General features: G+C 42.5%; 1 protein-coding gene across 4 annotated transcripts in view; it reads right to left on the bottom strand.

Annotated features, from left to right (window-relative positions):
• Positions 1–12,533, bottom strand: part of LOC308585590 (uncharacterized protein) — a 58,843-nt gene extending 46,310 nt beyond the window's left edge. The window contains exons 1-2 of one of the 4 annotated variants that reach the window (XR_014007497.1): positions 10,135–10,565; positions 3,570–4,118 (exon numbers count right to left, since the gene is read on the bottom strand). Coding sequence is in view for 3 of the 4 variants with exons in the window: in XM_081191373.1 (XP_081047499.1) it covers positions 3,979–4,031 (53 nt within the window). In the remaining variant the exon portion in view is untranslated. The other 3 variants (XM_081191373.1, XM_081191374.1, XM_081191375.1) reach the window with 3 other exon arrangements.
• Between the last annotated feature and the right edge of the window lie 6,819 nt (positions 12,534–19,352).

The raw sequence follows: 19,352 nt of genomic DNA, 5'->3' as shown, positions 1-19,352 counted from the left end.
ACTTTGGCTTTGAGGTTCTAAATCTTGGATCTCTTCACAGGTATACACATCCCTGACATATAACGCCACTCCTCCTCCTTTCTTGTCTGGTCTGTTTCTCTGAAATAGATTGTATCCCTCCATTATTACATTCCAATCGTGGGACTTATCCCACCAGGTTTCAGTGATGCCTATTATGTCATATTTAGTTTGCTGTACCTGCACAATGTTTTCTCCTGCACTGTCGCAACTCACATTTGCATGTTGCTGTCCACACCAGAGCAAGAGTGGGGATAGCTTCACCTGATGTACATTGCCTGTTTGGCTTCCCCACCAGACTTCTCCTGTTCATTAAGTTATTGTCTGCACATGTGCAATGACTTTCCAACGTGCACACCTCAGCTTAATTGCAAAGGGAATGTGGCTTATGTTTTCAGATTGGATGGAAAAGGACGCATTTTTCCTTGAACATGCACAACAGCAGTATTAAGAAATTACCGGATAGATAAGGGTTGTGGCTAATGTCATGTGCAGACTGCTTCAAACTCTCTGTTAGTGCGCCAGAGCAATTGGTGATGTGTACACAGCCCAAGCCTCCTTATATCAGCAGGTGGCGCCAAAGGATCAGCCATTGTCAAACAGCTGCTGGAACATGGCTTGCCCTTTCAGAGCATAGCAATTTGCAAAGAAACATGCACAACTGGAACAGAGTAGTAGGTAATCCTTTTGGAATTTTGTCCTCCTGAAGTAATTTCCCTCCACAAATGAATCGCTTATCTGCTTGATTCTGCTCTTATGCTTATACCCTAAGTATTTGGTTTAAGCGTTGTACTACAAGACAGAATGATTGACTTACATAACTCTGGAGCCAATCTTGAATTCTCGTAACATGAGGCAGTGCCAGCAACTGAGTCACAAATGGATTGGTTGGGTGTTAATGTGGGTGTAATTGGGAATACAGCTGTCAGTAACCTAATCCCAAGGTCTTGGTAAACAAAGTTTTACCAAGCATTCCTCTCAAGCAACATTTATCTTAATATTTTGTATGTTTATCAAACATCTCTGTTTAGTGATACAGCTGGGCCGTGCATAGAAGTCCTATTAAATTCAGTGGGCTTACAACCAGAAATAAGTATGCACATAAGATTGCCTAAGGAAAAATGCAACATTTTATAGCTCAGTCCTTAAACATGTGTCTACTCAGAAGTAATTCAATTGAATCAGGCTCACTTTCAGAGGACAGGCTTGCAATTTGGAATTTTTTAGTCACCACTTAAAAACACTGGTTAGAGAATTATATATAAATAAATAGGTATCTCTATGTATCAGGCTGATCTTAAAAGCCTAGAAACAGGGCCAATAAAATAGGGGCAATCCTACAAAGGCTAGCCCATTCCGCATGGGCGTAGCCAGGTTTTTTGTTAGGGAAGGCAGGCCTTTTGTGGGGGGGGGGGGAGAACCTCAGTTTTCTATGTATTTTTATTGATTTTTATTGATTTGGGGGACAGCTGATTTTTATTGATTTGGGGGACAGATCAATCATTATTAATAATAACTAAATTTCTATACCACCTTTCATCCGAAGATCACAGGACAATTTATGATATACATAAATATAAAAAACTTACCATAATGACCAAAAAACCCAGTAACCTCCCCCACACAAATATGAAATGTAACTGGATGTGTTTGAATGACTGCAATTCTCTAATACACAACTAGATCCATTATGATATAGAACATTCTATTTAACATTGCTAAGGTGCTTTTTGGGATGTGGGTGGTGCTGTGGGTTAAACCACAGAGCCTAGGACTTGCCAATCAGAAGGTCGGCGGTTCAAATCCCCACGACAGGGTGAGCTCCCATTGCTCGGTCTCTGCTCCTACCAACCTAGCAGTTCAAAAGCATGTAAAAGTGCAAGTAGTTAAATAGGTACCGCTCCGGCGGGAAGGTAAACGGCGTTTCCGTGTGCTGCTCTGGTTCTCCAGAAGTGGCTTAGTCCTGCTGGCCACATGACCCGGAAGCTGTACGCCGGCTCCCTCGGCCAGTAAAGCGAGATGAGCGCCGCAACCCCAGAGTCGGCCACGACTGGGCCTAATGGTCAGGGGTCCCTTTACCTTTACCTTTAAGGTGCTTTTTGCTTTTTAAGGAAATTATTATGGGCAGTTGTTATGAGCAGTTTTACTATTGCACTCTGCATCAAGCTCCGAAGCGTGGCAGGCAGTTATAATGTATAATAATGCAGTGCATGGCAGGCAGAGAAGAACATGAGCTTCAATTCTTTGTTTAGAAATTGGGAAGTTGAGTTGCTCCTGTTGGGTTTTGGAACAATCAACACATTCATCAGAAAACCTCAGCCATACATGTGAGCTTCTCCAGGTCAGAACCACTGGCTAGTTTTGGAGCAAGAGAGTTCAGATTAGCAGTCAATTACAGAGGCCAGAATAGGAGGCTCAAGAGAGGCAACAGAGGAGAATGCTTAGGGAGACTTAGGAGAAACAGCCAAGGGCAGCTGCTGCCTGGGGTGGTTGCCTCACTTTGTCAAACAGTAAGGCCAGCTCTATGTAGGAGGTAAGGTTTGTGTGGAACTTTTTTTTTTAATGCAGGTTTCCCACCTGCAGCAGGTACAGTACAGGAACCATTTTACTACTTGATTCTACTCAATATATGTACCGATTCTCAAATGCTGCTTTGATTTCAGAGCTTATCTGCTCTTTGTTCATACAGTGCAATCACTGTGTTTCCAGTACATGTTTTTAAAACCCACGTTCACATGACGTTATCAAAAAATGAATATTTATATGTACTTTGATACGAAATACTGCCGTTTCTCAAAACAGCTTTGCACCAATTGGAGTCCTTAAGCCATTCCTAACTTATGACATGAACAGCTAGAGGGGAAAGAGTTGGCAAGTTATGCTTGGGGAGGGGATGACAACAGTGCGTTCTAAGGCGATAATGTGAACACACCCTTAGTGTGTTGCACTTACAGAGCTCAAAAAGGCATGTATTTTGGATGCAACATACATTCACATAATCCCCAACCAAGCATTACACCCAGATTGTGCACAGATTGTGGAATAATGGCTCTTAACACACTGACCTCTGGCTGCATTCTCTCCCCAGATGTTTGATACATGCTGATCATTATTAAAAGAATGTCACACATTCATGTTGTGCTAATTCACCATTTTATCTTGGGCTAGCCTCAAGAATCCTTTACTACTCGAAGTATCCCACATCAAACCTGCTCTGCAAGTCACCATTGGTTTTACGACATCTATTCGGCTTGGCAACAAACTGATCAATGCTCATTCAAGAAAGGACCCTCTAGCCCAAGGTTTCCCAAACATTGGTCTCCAGCTGTTTTTGGACTATAACTCCCATCATCCCTAGCTAGAAGGACCAGGGGTGATGGGAACTGTAGTCCAAGAACAGCTGGAAACCCTGTTCTAGCCATCCATAGCCCTTGAAATAAATATTTTAGCTATTTACTATCTGATCTTCTCATTGAGGAACCCCAGATAAATTGTCAAGGAGCAGCAAAGTTCTTCAACACACAATTCCTAAACAGGATGCTGTTACCTACCTCTTAGGGTTGCTGTGAAGATGAATTGCTTAGGGTAGCAAAACATTATCCACTGTTAATTATGTGGCAGGAATGCAGGCATCTGGGCTCTAGATACAAGATGGCCCGTTCAGCCACATAGAATGACCCACAGAATGGGCAACTACTTCATCTGCATGCTGTGCTTAACCCTTTTGGCTAGTAGCAGTTGATAGCCTTGTCCTCTGTCTAACTGAACTTGCATGAAATAACAACAACAATAAATCTTCTCGTTGGCTTGTTAATAAGAAAAATATTTGCTTCTAGCAAAGCACAGTGTCCTCTGCCAGTGGTGAGCACAGCAGCTTTTGCCTAGGATTTTTCTGTCTTTCCTTGCAAACAGTTCCATGCAGAAGACAGCATTGTCAAGATAGGAGAAGACAACATGCACCTGTTTGGCACCAGGCGACTCTCCCTGGGCCCTAAAGTACAGAATGTCCACATTTCAGGGCCGTTTCTGGAGAGCAGATGCAGTTTGTCAGTCAGGGATGAGACTGGAGATCTGGATCCAAAACACTGTGGTTCTTACTACTGTTAAAGAAATAGGACAGAATCAACATCAGTGCAAAAAATAAAATAAAAACCAGGTCTGTTTTCAACAATACCCATTTTTCTGTAAACCACTTTATGGGGGAAAGGGCAGCAGGAAGAAGCAAGTGCCAAAATGGCACTGGAAAGAGGTACTGAAAAAGCAGTACTAAAATGCCATCAATTAAATATATTATAATATAAATTGAATAAATATGTTATTGAATAGTGGATGCTTTCCTTAGGGGAAAAGCAACACATTTTAAATATTTGGTAAAAGGTAAAGGGACCCCTGACCATTAGGTCCAGTCGTGGCCAACTCAGGTTGCGGCACTCATCTCGCTTTATTGGCCGAGGGAGCCGGCATACAGCTTTCGGGTCATGTGGCCAGCATGACTAAGCCGCTTCTGGCGAACCAGAGCAGCACACGGAAACACCATTTACCTTCTTGCTGGAGCGGTACCTATTTATCTACTTGCACTTTGACGTGCTTTCAAACTGCTAGGTGCACAGGAGCAGGGACCAAGCAACGGGAGCTCACCCTGTCGCGGGGATTCGAACCGCCGACCTTCTGATCGGCAAGTCCTAGGTTCTGTGGTTTAACCCACAGTGCCACCCGTGTCCCGATAAAGTTGGGTACACATACACAATACCATTAAAACACATTTGAAGCATGTTCTCCCACCCTACCCCAAATAATTCTGGGTACTGTAGTTTACTCCTTACAATTCCTAGCAACCCTTAACAAACCAGAGTCAGGATTATTTGAGGGAGGAGATGTGCATTAACTAAAAGGGCACAAATGCCCTCTGCCTCTTTTTCCAACAGCTTAAACATGCATTGATTGTCTAATCTCTTGTGTGTTTGTTGCCCTGGGCTCCTTCAGGAGGAAGGGTGGGGTATCAAATGAATATAAAAAATAATATTTTAATATACAAACATAGATCAGGGAGCTGTCTCACTTCTGGGCATAGTTAAAAGTTTCCCATGACAGGGAGCCACATTTCACAGCACCACCACAACACTAAGCTTGGGGAAGAATACAACATTTGGGGGAAGAATAAAATGTTCCTAGGTTAATAAACAAAACAGAGCATTCAGTGCTACCAATAGCACCATGCAAATTTAAAGGAAGACATCTGGACTGTAAGCCCCAAATGGACAACAGCAGCACATTTATCATGCCTAGAAAGTCTGGAAAGGCCCTCACACAACAGCTGCTAAAACTCAATCCCCTCCATTTGCCAGCAGAGAGCAGTAGATATTTCCTCAGTAGTGCCATCCTAACCAAGTAAGTCCTATTGAATTCAGGGGCACTTACTCCCAGGTATGTGGGGTTAGGATGGCAGCCTAACACACATTGTTGGTTTGCATTTATTGAAATTCTGTGGATTATGTATTGGTGTCTGCAAAGTGAGTTGCTTCCAGTGGCTGAACATGGTGAAGGAATGAATTTAATAACCGTAGAAAGAGGACTTTGGTGTTTGAGGCTTCCAGTGAATATTCCTGTTTCGTATGAAGCTGTGGTTTTATTTGGTCATAGGTAAACACCCAAGCAGGACTAGCACCAAAGGCTGGAAAGACTGGAAAGGTCCTGATCCAGAGCCCCTAATGAAGTGCCAATGCCCTCATCATGTTTTTGCTCTGTGTATAAGTCTCACAGCCCCCTGTGATGACACAAAGGACTTGGTGGCAGTTTCTCTATCCATATACTCTTCTCTTCTCTTTCTCTTACTCTTACTGGTTATGCCTCCACTTCCTCTCCCCCAAGTGGTTCTGGAGCCCTTAGGCTCAGTCCTTAAAGGCCAAATTGTCTACCTGGAGACAGGCAGCCCTACACCTTTTTAGTTGTCTGTCTATGGTTTCCTACAGATGACTTGTTTATTGAACATTCATTCCAATTGGTTTGCAGGGAGGTTAGACAATGTTGGCTGTTTAGTGAGCATTCATTCTGATTTGTTTGGGGAGGTTAGATGACGTTGCCACACAAGTTATCCCCACATTTTCCAGTGCATTTCCCTTATTGCAAAATGTCAATTCCCCCCACCCATCCACACCGGGAAACAGGCTTGTTTCACAAGAGCTCCAAATCAGCTTTAATTGTGCAACTGGGATGGATCCCGCGACAGTCTCTGGAAGGAACCTATGAGTCAACCTGCAGACATTACTTGGGCACCCATGCAATCCCAATCCTGTGTTTGCCGAGATAATAGGAATGTGTAGGTGGGGGCACTTACAGAAAAGGATCAGCAAGTGGGTGAAGGAACGAAGGAATTAGGGTGGAGGTAGTTAACCCTTTCCATGCCTGCCGATTTCCCCTTGCAGGTGCCCTGCCCTGAGCCCATTATTTTCTTAGTGATGCTCACTTCCACGGGACCAAGAAGGGCATTTGCAGGGAAGAATAAGCAGATGTGGTAAAGAGTTCAGCACCCTCATTTTGCTCATCAAATCCTTCTTTGCTAATATGCCCCCGGGCTCTTCATTAGTGTTGGGAAAGAAATATGGGGCTGGGAATTCTGTGTTTCCCATGCAATGCCTTGTTTGGCCATATGCCGATAATTATGTTTTGCTTCCAGTACCATCTCTTTCCTGCCTCCTCTTTATGTATCTAATGTGCACTCCCCTTTTTCTTGTAGTTGCATGCTTATTTGTTGCAAGTTTGGCATTAGTAGAGTAACTTGGGCTATTTCTTTGTAACCCTGAGGGGGTGGCTGATTGTCCGTCATGTAATTTGGGGGCTAGAAAGGACTCAAAGCTTATGGTGTGTTTTTAAACATGTATATTTTAAGAAATGAAGAACAAACTTGAAATGCCTTCATCATCTTTGGTCCAGGAAGACCCAGTTCAGAGCATCTTATTCTGTCCAAGCCTTATGAAATCACAATGCTTCTGAGCTGTGGAAAATACTGTTCACATGTGCATTTAAGCAGTTGTAGTGGAACATAGCAGAGCAAAACAAGATGTTTCCTTTAACTGGAATGATGAGCTCACTCCTGGGTGATAAACAGCAGCATTATATAACCAGTGGGGTATTTGGTGTTTTTGCAAAATTCATGGATATTGATTTGGTCTTGTTCAAAATATGTTTATACTTTTCTTATCAGTGTATGATTTCAACACTGATTACATGTGACATGAAGGCTTTATTTTATACCCTCCCAGCCAGTTTGGAGAAAACAATAACATGACAATTTTATTTTAAAACAATAATAATACTACAAATTTGCAGAAGGCATAGCAATTGAGGACATAGAATGCAAAATAAGCATGTGTGCTGAGGATATTTCAATAGAAGCCATGAACCAAAGAACATTCAGTTCAATCATTAAATCAGCAATTTGTTGGACCTGGGCAGCTAGTAATTTGCTTGTCTGCTCAAAGTGGGCTTATGAAGGAAGAATTGCCGTGGCAACAAATCTTCAGAAGACAGGGACCAGTAATGGGACTGTGGAGAGTACTGCAGGAAAACATTTTGTGGAGAAATACAGGACAGACATTTCTGAGGCAGGAAAATATCAGAAAGGGACCCGGTGTTAGAAAAAAGAGTTGGACAACATACCAGGAAGAGTTAAAAACAATCTCCTATCTAGACTGAGTGCTTTAGAAAACATGAATGGCTCTTCACTGTGGCTGTACATGCACTGTAATAAATGCACCTTGCTCAGTGGGCCCATCTCTTTGCCACAGTCTCACATGCTCATTTGCTTACACTCCCGTCGTAGGACCAATCTGCACCCAGGGCTGGCCATTTTACTGCCTAAAGCAAGGGACAAGCGGGTGCCCCATTCCCATTCCACATAAACAAGCTGGCTGGGCTGAGCGCTACTGACAGGATAGAACCCTCCTCTGCATTAGATTGTGATGCTGACAGCACCAAGGTTACAGCTTCAATCCCTTTAAGGGACAGCTGCATAGCAGGGGGTTGGACTATATGATTCTCAGGGTCCCTTCCAACTCTATGAGTCTATGAGAGACCTATGAGATATCTGAGAGCCAGTGTGGTGTAGTGGTTAAGAGCGGTAGTCTTGTAATCTGGGGAACCGGGTTCGCGTCTCCGCTCCTCCACATGCAGCTGCTGGGTGACCTTGGGCCAGTCATACTTCTCTGAAGTCTCTCAGCCCCACTCACCTCACAGAGTGTTTGTTGTGGGGGAGGAAGGGAAAGGAGAATGTTAGCCGCTTTGAGACTCCTGAAGGGGAGTGAAAGGCGGGATATCAAATCCAAACTCTTCTTCTGAGGCAGCAGGCCAGACTACGTGGCCAAAGGCAAGCTATTTGGTAACTAGAGATAGAAGGATCTGCCAATTTCAGGTCTGCCAGATTCTCATTCCCACCCCCTTAAATTCAGCTCTCCAAATTTCTGCAGAAATTTGCAAATTTTTAAAGAATCCCCCCTCATCAAAAGGATCAACATTTTAGTGTGAGAAACACATTTTGGTATGTTGTTTGACTAATGTACATCTTTTTACAAGAGATTTTGCTAAATTAATGCATTTTCACTGAGATACTCATTTTTGTGCACACTTTTTGTAAACATTGGTTGAAAAACTGCACCACAAAATTCAGATGAGCGTGAATTTCTAAGGATGGCTGTGCTTCAGAAAGTATGGATTTGATAGATTCATGTTTTAATGTGAACTGAATTAAATTTATCCCCAATCCCTATTGGCAACACAGCAATAGCAGGCAAGGCCTAGGAGAAACAGGCAGGAACTGCTGTCCCCCCCCCTCCATCCCCTACATAATGTGTCACCTAAGGCAGTTGCCTCACTTTGCCTAATGGTAGGGCCAGGCCCATCTGCACCACTATCCAAAAGAATATACAAAGGGAAGCAGGAGCATCTGCTCTTTCTCCTTGTTCTGTTCACTACGCACATGCTTGAGAGGGCGAGTAAAGAGGCAGAAACAGCAAAGGAGGAGCAGGGCCCCAGAGATCTCTCAGAGGGTCTTGGGCTTACTTCCAAGCATGTACAGTTACGATCGCATTCCAGAGCAAGACTGCTGCCTTGTTTGATGTAAGCAAAGACAGACTGAGCAAAGGGGAAATGTTGCTTGTGAACTGGGGCTCTGGTTTCATTATCTTATTTCCAGTTAATATCATTAAAAATATATTCATTTATTATCCTGAAAAGCACGCTTGCCTGCCAGGGTTTGCCAGGAATGATTGACAGTACAATACACACAGAAATGTGGAGTTGGGGGCAGGAGGCAACAGGAGAAGAAGGCAAATAATTAAGATAAAAACACACAGGATAACAAATGACATCACTGAGATGGGAACAACCTGGGGCCCTGCTAAGCAAAGCATTCTTAGTCAGCAGTGGCCTGCTGCGGCAATATTATTCTAACCCAGTTGACTGCCTGATATGAAATTCAGGCTACTTTTTTAGGGGCCTACGTTCTAAAAAACAACATGAACCAAGTTTACATTAACTGCAGGTTGTTAATAGCCAATGAATGGAGGGGGGGGGACCCCACAGCAGCAGCTGTGTTTCATCCTATGGAAACCAAGATGTGATCTTCAGAGGTTAAAAAAGCCTGTTAGAGCCAATGCTCCTGTTCCAGAGTCAGCAGCTGGTTCTGAAAATATGACCCTGTGGCCAAGATGCCTAAAACCGCTCAGAAAACCAGGCTACTTGCAAGAGCAGTGTAACTCACTAGTTCTGCCGTGTTCAGTGGGATTCCCAAGTAATTGTCCAAAGCTTTGCAACTTTATCCTGCAATCCTATATGCCAGGTGTCACTGACCTTTTTGGGCCAGTAGACACATTTAGAGTTTTGAGAAAGTGTCATTTGCGGCAGTCACAACATGGCTGCCGTGGGGTGATTAGCAAAACACAAAATGGCTGCCACATCCGCAAGAGCAGACAGGGCCACAAAACGGTCATACCTCCTTGCCACCCACCCCATTAAGCGTCAGACAGGAATGGAGCTGGAGGACCAAACAGTCTCTCATGTATAGTCAGTTTTTGAGGAGGTATTTACTGAGACTGGGCGCACTGATATGTGCAGGCAACACACCTGGGAGTAGGCCCCACTGAACTCAAGGGAAGGACAAATTTGTCAGTTTTGGTTTCTCTCTGTTTCTTGTTCTTCCAGTCTTCTCTCCATTTCCTCATTAGCTTGTGACTTTATAAATAAGAAAACCACACAGCATTTTGTATGTTATTTTCACACACATTTCTCCTCCTAATTTACACATCTTTGAATCCAGCGTTGCCTAATATTTGCACCTTTGCAAGTAATCCCCCCTAATACAACACACCTTTGTATGCTATTTTCACCAATGCACATTTTTAGTGCACTTTACCCTAATATGTGTGCATTTTATGGTTGGCGAACTGCATCACAACATTTGGAGAAGTGCAATTGGCTCTGCCGAAAAGAAATTAAAGTACAGGTACCTTTAAGACATAATTTGGGGTAACATACATTTTTGCCACTTCACCAAAAAGGTCCTGGGGAGGCATCTAAAAGAGTTAAAGCAGTATAAAACTGAACCTCTCAGTCTATCCTAATTCACAAGGTTGTGATGATGGGATTATCCCCACGCTGTGGAGAAAAAAATGGTACTTGAGAGGTGGATTTAGAGCTATATGATTATAGTGTCAATAGGCCAATAGAATCAAACCTTAATAATCCCTATCTCTGTCCCTATGTAGGACTCATCTTCCTTTTCAAAGCTATGAACATTTTGATTCCTTGTGAGCAAGAAGAATCTAAATACCAGCACTTGAAAAGTGAGAGTAAAGATACTCTTGTTAAGCATTTTCAACTAAGGCTCCAAGCTTTTGTTCCTTAAATTAGTTATCTCTTTTCAGTGGCTATCCAGACAGCTTGTCTCCAAATGTTGGGAAGGTCATAACTGTGTTTTTAAAAATGCCAGAGGAAGTAGCAACAAGTGCTTAATTCCACAAAAGTTTTACCTGTCTAATTGACCTTCATTTATATTTATATTTATATTTATATTTATATTTATATTATTTATATTTATATTTATATTTATATTTATATTTATATTTATATTTATATTTATATTTATATTTATATTTATATTTATATTTATACAATGGTTCCTCAAAGACAGAGGTATCAGGGCTGAGGCTTATATGGGAGCACTGCCATGAGGGCAAGCAACAGCGGGATGAGGAAAAGAGACTTTATACATGCCCACAGGCCACAGAATCATAGAACTGTATACAGTGGTGCCCCGCAAGACGAATGCCTCGCAAGACGGAAAACTCGCTAGACGAAAGAGTTTTCCGTTTTGGAGGTGCTTCGCAAAACAAATTTCTTATGGGCTTGCTTCGCAAGACGACAATGTCTTGCGAGTTCCTGCTGGTTTTTTCCCCTCCCCCCTTTTTCTAAGCCGCTAAGCCGCTTATCAGCTGATCCGATCAGCAGATAAGCCGTTAAAAGCCGCTAAAAGCCGCTAATAGCACTAATCCGCTAATCCTTCAATGGGCTTGCTTCGCAAGACGAAAAAACCGCTAGACGAAGAGAATCACAGAACGGATTCTTTTCGTCTTGCGAGGCACCACTGTAGCTGGGAGGGACCCCAAGGGTCATTTAGTCCAACCCCCCTTCAATGCAGGAATCTCAGCTAAAGGAATCTCAGCTAAACCATACATGACAGATGGCCACCCAACCTCTGCTTGGAAACCTCCAAGGTAGGAGAGTCCACGCCTTCCGAGGGAGGCTGTCCCGCTGTAAATCGTCTCTTACCGTCAGAAAGTTCTTCCTTAGTCAGAATCTCCTTTCTTGCAACTTGAAGCCCTTTTCTTTGCTATGTACTACCTCACTGTACTCCTGTAGGAGGAGAGGAGAGTCCAGGAGTTATTTCCAGTTGGCAGCGGGTGGGTATATGTGTGGAATGAAAAGTGGAGGGGACTGAAAAATGGGATTGAGCGGCACAAGAAAGAGCCCTTGGGAGAGGAGTCGCGTGAAGTGTCACTGTGAAGGAGGTTGTCGCGGCTTTCCAACTCAGCAACAGTGAGCCACACCTGGGTTCACCTGGTTCTCTGTAATAGGGATGTGGAGCCTCAGATGCAGGGGCTGGATGTTGCCCCTCTAAACCTATCTGGCTCCCAGCTGTCTCCAGAGGACACAAATGGGTCTCCAGGCCACAGGCCTCACTGCCCCTGCTTTGAAGCTTTTTTGTGTGGCTTGAATGTGTCCTTTAATAATGCCTCTCGCTTGCTTAGACTAGAGATGACCGTGTGTGTGTGTGATTGCATGCAGAAAATAGCCTGGTATACAAAAGTAAAACAGATATTCATTGCTTGGTCCACTTTTATGTCTAGCTGTGGAAAGTTGCTCGGAAGGGAATGTAGGCCTCAGACGTAAAAGAGTCCCTCCCACAAAATAATAATAATAATAATAGGAGAGGGGTTCAGAGTGAGTGAGTGAGTGAGATGAACCCTCTTCTCACTGTCCACTTTTTTAAAAGCCGTTGTTCTCCCAACAGGGCTTACTTCATTTTTGGTCAGGGAGCCTCACGAGAAAAGGCTTTTGAAAATTGGTTGTAAGGGGGAAGGGTGGGCAGGAAGGGTTCATTTCCCCCCATGACACACTTTCAGTCTGCACCCTTTGAGAATTAAGACAGCAAACACAATCCTGTCCAGGGTTCTGGAGTATTTATGCTGAATCCAACCTAATGGATAACTGCCGAGATGAGTAGATTATTTAGGAAGCTGGGCATCTAAAAACACGCATATGTTGTAAACCGGTCACAGGGGCTAGGGAAACCCAGCCAGATAGACGGGGTATAAATAAAAAAATCATTATTATTATTACATTGATCATTCAGACCATAAATAAGGATATTTTTCAGGATCAACGTATATTAGTAATTTATTGGCCAGGAAGACTTAGCATGCAGCTGCCACTAATTAAGCGTTTGCCAGCTCTTTCTACAAAGTGGTGTTGTGTGACAAGACACCATGACTTCCTTTTGTCCTTAAAACAGGAAATAGTTGTGGTAACGGCACAGTAGATGTTGGCAAACTTTGGTTTATTCTGTCAATATAGCCTCACTAAAACCACCAAAGAAATTGTCATCTTTTTGTGGTCTGTTTTGCGGTTGATGAAAGAAAGCAGGAAGTCAACTGAGGTAATTTTAGATCTGTGCTAGGGATCTAATTATTGCCTGTCTTATACCGAACCTAAATCAAAGTGAGAGGAAATGCTTCACGTATAAAAGGTTACATCCCTGGTTGCTCCAGGTAACAGAATATCAGGTAAGTAGAGCTAGGAAAGAAAAGTGCCTGAGACTTTTGGAGAAGCATTTCTTTCTTTCTTTCTTTCTTTCTTTCTTTCTTTCTTTCTTTCTTTCTTTCTTTCTTTCTTTCTTTCTTTAGAATAATTTTTTATTAACCGACCAATCACATCAAATCAAACCAAATTACATATATTCCGAAATACACAGCGGAATTTTAAATTTTTGTTGGGGGTACCCATATTTCAAGTTCCGAAGGGGATCCAATCAACTTCTTGCTTCTTACTGCTGTTTTAATGTCCACAAATCTAACCTTATGATGTTCACAGTACTATCCAGTCCTTTCTTATTGTTTTTCCACATCTCTTGTTGTTATTTTCATATATTTTTCCTTTCTCTTTGTGTCCTCTGATAATCTCCGCAAGCTGGTTAGAACAGTTTATAATCCTGCGTGGATATTATTTTTTTTATCCAGTAGCCATATCCAGACGTTTTCCATATAACATCACTTCCATACATCAAAACAGTCTTAGCGTCATTAATCTTCACCAATCTGCCCCCTTTCTCAAAACCTCTGAGGAGATTCACTAGGAATGCAGTCTGAAAACAAGTCCATTCTTCCTCCCGGCTATAAATCCTTTGGCAAGATGGCGACTCCGTATTAATTGCTGCGCCATTCCCAAAAGCTCTTATTGCTTCTCGATCTCCATAAAGCATACTTTTGGTTAAAGTTTATCTCCACACAGACCTTAATCATCCTGCTTGGGTCAGTTCAACCGACGGTTCTAATGAGGAGGGGTTCTTATAAATCACATAGAAGGAAAGTAAAAAAGGTCATCCCCCCCATTCAGCCCTGTTGTCAACATACCCAGCCTTTGGTGTATCTTCATCGTAAAATATTCCTGTTTCTCCAACTCGTCGTCGTCTTTCGCAGAGGTCACTTAAATTAGCAGACTTCACTCCCCTTCTTCACTTGAAATATGTGCATTTGCTTCTTTTGTAATTAATTATTCCAAATTGCTGCAGCTAGTGCGCGATCAGAGACAGCGTCCAGGAGAGCCGAGGTCCACACGGGGGCATTCTGCCTAGGGCCCTCACCCCCTTCTTTCGAATTAGGGGGTGATTTATGGGCACAGCAGGCAAGGGCAGTGTTCCCCATTTCCTTGGGGCAACAAGGGAGGCTGCCTACTCCCATAACAGCCTCTTAATTACCCCGTGTGGGTCGGAGAGATGGTATTGTCGGCCATCTTCCAATGCGCCCCCTAGTGGCCCCACCTGGAGAAGCATTTCTTAGTGGACAATAGTGAGCTAGAAGGACTGGTTAAGGCAGTTTCATATGTTCATATATGTTGTGGCATCTGACTTCAGAACCAGCAATGCATTATCAATACTTGTAGATGGGGAATTAGCTTTTCTGCAGTGGACTATTTCCTTTTAGTGGGGCTGTTGGTTTGATTGACAGGTTGATTAACTAAGGAAGGAGCTAATTTAAGCAAGAGCATATTTTGGATGAGGGTAGACTTATTTGTTATGAGTGAGGGCACATTTAATTATTTTGTGGTATTTCTTCACGTATCCACTGTTTACTGAAGAGGCCATGTAGAATTTTTGGCTATGCCCAATGTGATTTAGCAGCAGATTTAAAGATGCAAGTATTACACCAGGCTTCCTCAAACTTGGCCCTCCAGATGTTTTGGGACTACAACTCCTATCATCCCTAGCTAACAGGACCAGTGGTCAGGGAAGATGGGAGTTGTAGTCACAAAACATCTGGAGGGCCAAGTTTGCCTGTGCCTGTATTACACACATAACCCACAATGTTTCCTTTTTAATAATTTTGTTCCTGAATTTTTAATCTGAGATAACAGTTCCTGCACACTATTTCCACATGCATGATGGACATCTGGAAAAAGAGCAACTTGAACAATTCTAATTATAGAAAGCCCTGTTTGGTTATTTAGAGGGACAGAATGATTCTCATTCATTACTCTGGCATCTAAGAATAAATTATACTTGCTGAATGACAACATACGCAGCCACGCTGGAGTGGAACTCCATAAGCAGTGAAACTCCAGAGATTATTCTGCACCTCCTAGGAACGTTCTTAAGGCTAAACACAGTCCTTCAGACTGATACAGATGGATGGCATTTTTAAAATCTGGGAGTGACTTAGGGCAGCCTTCAAACTGTAACATGAGAAATGATCTTCATTGGTTGCCTTACAAAGGAAGTTCTGGGTTCACTGGCTAGGTCTGGTGAAAAGGAAACTGGCAACAATCTCTCTGTGTAAAACTAACAACCAGCATCTTATTTTTGTTCACTGATAAAGAATTCCTGTCAGGAACTTCAGCCCGACTCCAGACTGTTGCTTCCTTTTAAGATGTTGCTTCCATTGGCTGAACTCTCCTGCACCCCTCATAACTTACTGCCTTGCCTCTTAGGTTGTTTCTAATGTTACTTTATATTGATATTAGTCATGAAATAATATATGATGATGATTAGTCATGAAATCCAGTGTCAGATAGCAGTGTGTTCAAATTCCTGCTCAGCCATGAAACTCACTGGGTGACCTGGGTCTGACACAGCCTCTCAGCCCAACCTATTTCACAGGGTGGTTTGGATAAAATGGGGAGGGAGAAACCCAGCTTTCTGAGGAAATGTGGGGTATAAATGTAATAAATAACATAGTCATTTATCTCAAAAAGGGTTATATGCTGGAAGCATATCAGAGGGCCCAATGAATCACAGTCCCATGTTTTCGAACCGCATAAGGGTTTGCCTGAAGTGTAGTACAATTCATATTGCACATGATATAATGTTTATGTGTCACCGGGCTCCTTGGGTAGAAGGGAAGTATACAAATTTAATAAATGTCTACCTACCTAACTACTTACAGCTGTGTGGATAGTTTCATTATATATTCTAGTCACTAGCAGGTGGCGCTGTAGTCTAAACCACTGAGCCCCTTCGGCTTGCTGATCAGAAGGTCAGCAGTTCGAATCTGCATGACGGGGTGAGCTCCCTTTGCTCTGTCCTAGCTTCTGCCAACCTAGCAGTTCAAAGCATACCAGTGCAAGTAGATGAATAGGTGCCGCTGTGGCAGGAAGGTAAACGGCGTTTCCGTGTGCTCTGGTTTCCACCATGGTGTTCCGTTGCACCAGAAGTGGTTTAGTCATGCTGACCACATGACTTGAAAAGCTGTCTGTAGACAAACGCCGGTTCCCTTGGCCTGAAAGCGAGATGAGCGCTGCACCCCATAGTCGCCTTTGACTGGACTTAACCATCCAGTGGTCCTTTACCTTTACCTTTTACTGGACTGAATGGTATCTGTGTGGAGTCTGGAGTTTTCTGTTGTTCTGTTCTTGTTGAAGAAAGACAATAAAATTCTGTGTAGGGGCAGATGGAACTCGTCAACCTGGGTAGCCCATCTAGGGGTAAGAAGAGTAAACTCGAGTCTTATACCTCCGCTGCCTTGCCGGATAACTTTGGGAGAATAAAGGTCTAAGGCAGGCTTCCTCAACCTCGGCCCTCCAGATGTTTTGAGACTACAATTCCCAGCATCCCTGACCACTGATCCTGCTAGCTAGGGATCATGGGATTTGTAGGCCAAAAACATCTGGAGGAAACCTGGGCTAAGGAGTAAACCCTACACAAATCTGGAGTGGAGCCCCTAAAGTGGTTGGATTGTGCCTTGTACATGTACTTCCTAAGGACAGTCACCTAAAAGAAAGTTACTTGCCACTCTTGATTCCAGATTTGATTAATACTGTATTCATTTGATTTGCCCAGTTTGACTTCCAGGGTGGTTCAGTCATTATGTCACTAACTGATTTCATGAAAGAATGCATTTCTAAAAGTGAAAAAGACTTCAGCGGAAAAATAAAATAGTGAGGATTTTTCCATTTTGGAAAATCATTCACCCTGCATCACCGCTTATACACAGCTCCTCATAGTACAGTAACTAGAAATCTTCTTCTTCTTTCAGTCCAAAGATGTTCCTGAAAGTGAGAGGAGTACATTTATATGTTGCACAATCTTATTTCTAAGGGGGAAAATGAAGGAAGTGAAAACTGTTTAACATACAAATTTCAACAAATTCAGCCGTGGTCTTATTTAGCTCACACACTTTCTAGGGTGGGCCACTTGAAAAAATGCTATTCTTCCAAAAGAAGAAATTGCCCGGTTTGAATAGTGCTATATCCACTGATTGTGTTAAAAATTAATTTCATGTAACTTTAATTATTAGAAATTGGAATTTTCCCTCAGAAAAATATAGCAGCTTTCCATTCTGGAAAATTTTCCGCCTCCTGTCACAGTATAAAAATCCTGCATTCACCCCAGACATTGTCCAGCTATTGTCTTCTCCACTATGTACTGAGTGAGAGTAGGGAGGAAAGTGCTTCATGGGTTCTCTTTTTGTTATTGCTGAATTCACTGGATAAGTATCTCCACATGTATCTACTTACAAACTACACGTTATCTGATTCTGGCTAGTATTTCACTTCCCTGTGAAGGAAGCAGATAAGAGCCAGCAAAAACCGCAAATGCAACGAGTTATTAACTTAATTTCAAGCCCTAATTTTGCCTGCATAATTAACTTCAGGCTTAAAGATATACTCTTCTGTCCCACTTAGGAATGATGAGACCAAGCCGAGAGTGTAGTTGTGGATCCATTCAGCTGAGATTGAACCAACTCAGAGGTGTTAAAGCCTGATTTATTTATTGACAGTCCTAGGTTGTATAGCCAGAGATTCAAGTGGGTTCAAGTGTTATATGTAAAAGAGCAAAAGCTGGAGGCTTGGTTTCTCTGTGTCTTCAGATGACAGAACCCTGCTGTGCAGGTTCACATTGTGTTTGTTTGTGTGTGTGTTTGTTTGTTTGTGTGTGTGTGTGTAGATGAAAAAGGGGAGGGATGTACCTTTTTTTTTTGCAGAGAGTGCCCATGCACAATTCTTACTGTAGCACAACTGAATCCAATAGCCAGCATGGGCCAGGAGAAGTGTTGTGCTGTGTTAACCTATCCTATACTATTTTGTCCTGCTATGCTGCTTTTGCTTGTGCTGCCACTTGCATAACAAAAATAGCTTGCACAACATTGCAGACTCTCCCACTTTTTGCACTAAATGGTTCTTGCCAAGTGACCTCAGGGCTTCTTCCTCCAACTTGCACTCCAGGTCTGGATTCAGGCATGGTCGCAACGCATAAAAGATGTAAGAGGCACAGAAGGAAACAAATTGGAGAACACTATCGTTTGTTTTTGCAGTATTTTAATACAGCATTAAACTGCTATAATGCTAAAAGCAAGCCATATACTATTCAGCAAATAAGGCACATGTCGGAATGCCATTTTATGGACAATCCACAACAGAGGTTTGACCGTCTTTTAAACAACCCAGTTAACCAGTTATCACCTTCGTGGCTGAAATAAGCCTGGCACCCCTGAGGCCTATGTCCATAGAAATGTTATCATTATTATTATTTTTAAGCTGTACAAATTAATTACCAGTTACAGAAGAGAAAAATTATACGACTGAAACTGAAAAGAAGTCTGTGGGTACAGCTATGGTGTTTTTTTCTTTAAGTTTATAAGTAATTGAACTAATCTAAACTGGTAGACGTTAATATGATAAAAGGGTTAGTTTTATACAATGTAGTGATTGCTGCTCTAAATAACCTTTGTAAAGGAAAAAACAAGCCCAGTACAGGATTGATCCTATCTCCTATTTTAGCATGGTTTAAGAATCACACAAACAATCTTAATATAATGGAGCTATGTGAAACCATAAAGCGTAAGATGCATATAATACGTGCACATGCATATTGTATCATTTTATGAATTCTAAATAAAAAATAAACACAAATTGCTTGTGTCGATCTAACTCTTTCTTGATTATGGCCACTGATTGATAGTACTGTATTGTTTTACTGCTAGCATGGCATCGCAAATCCCACAGCGTCTTTGCAAACTGCTGTGAGCCTTCCTTAGCAAAACAATGTATCCCCCCTCCCACCCACCCTGAAG

Source organism: Podarcis bocagei, assembly GCF_964188305.1.
Source record: "Podarcis bocagei genome assembly, chromosome: 4".
In the NCBI taxonomy this organism is placed as follows: Eukaryota; Metazoa; Chordata; class Lepidosauria; order Squamata; family Lacertidae; genus Podarcis; species Podarcis bocagei.
The sequence above is the reverse complement of the archived record's forward strand: the minus strand, read 5'-3'. Positions and strand labels throughout refer to the sequence as shown.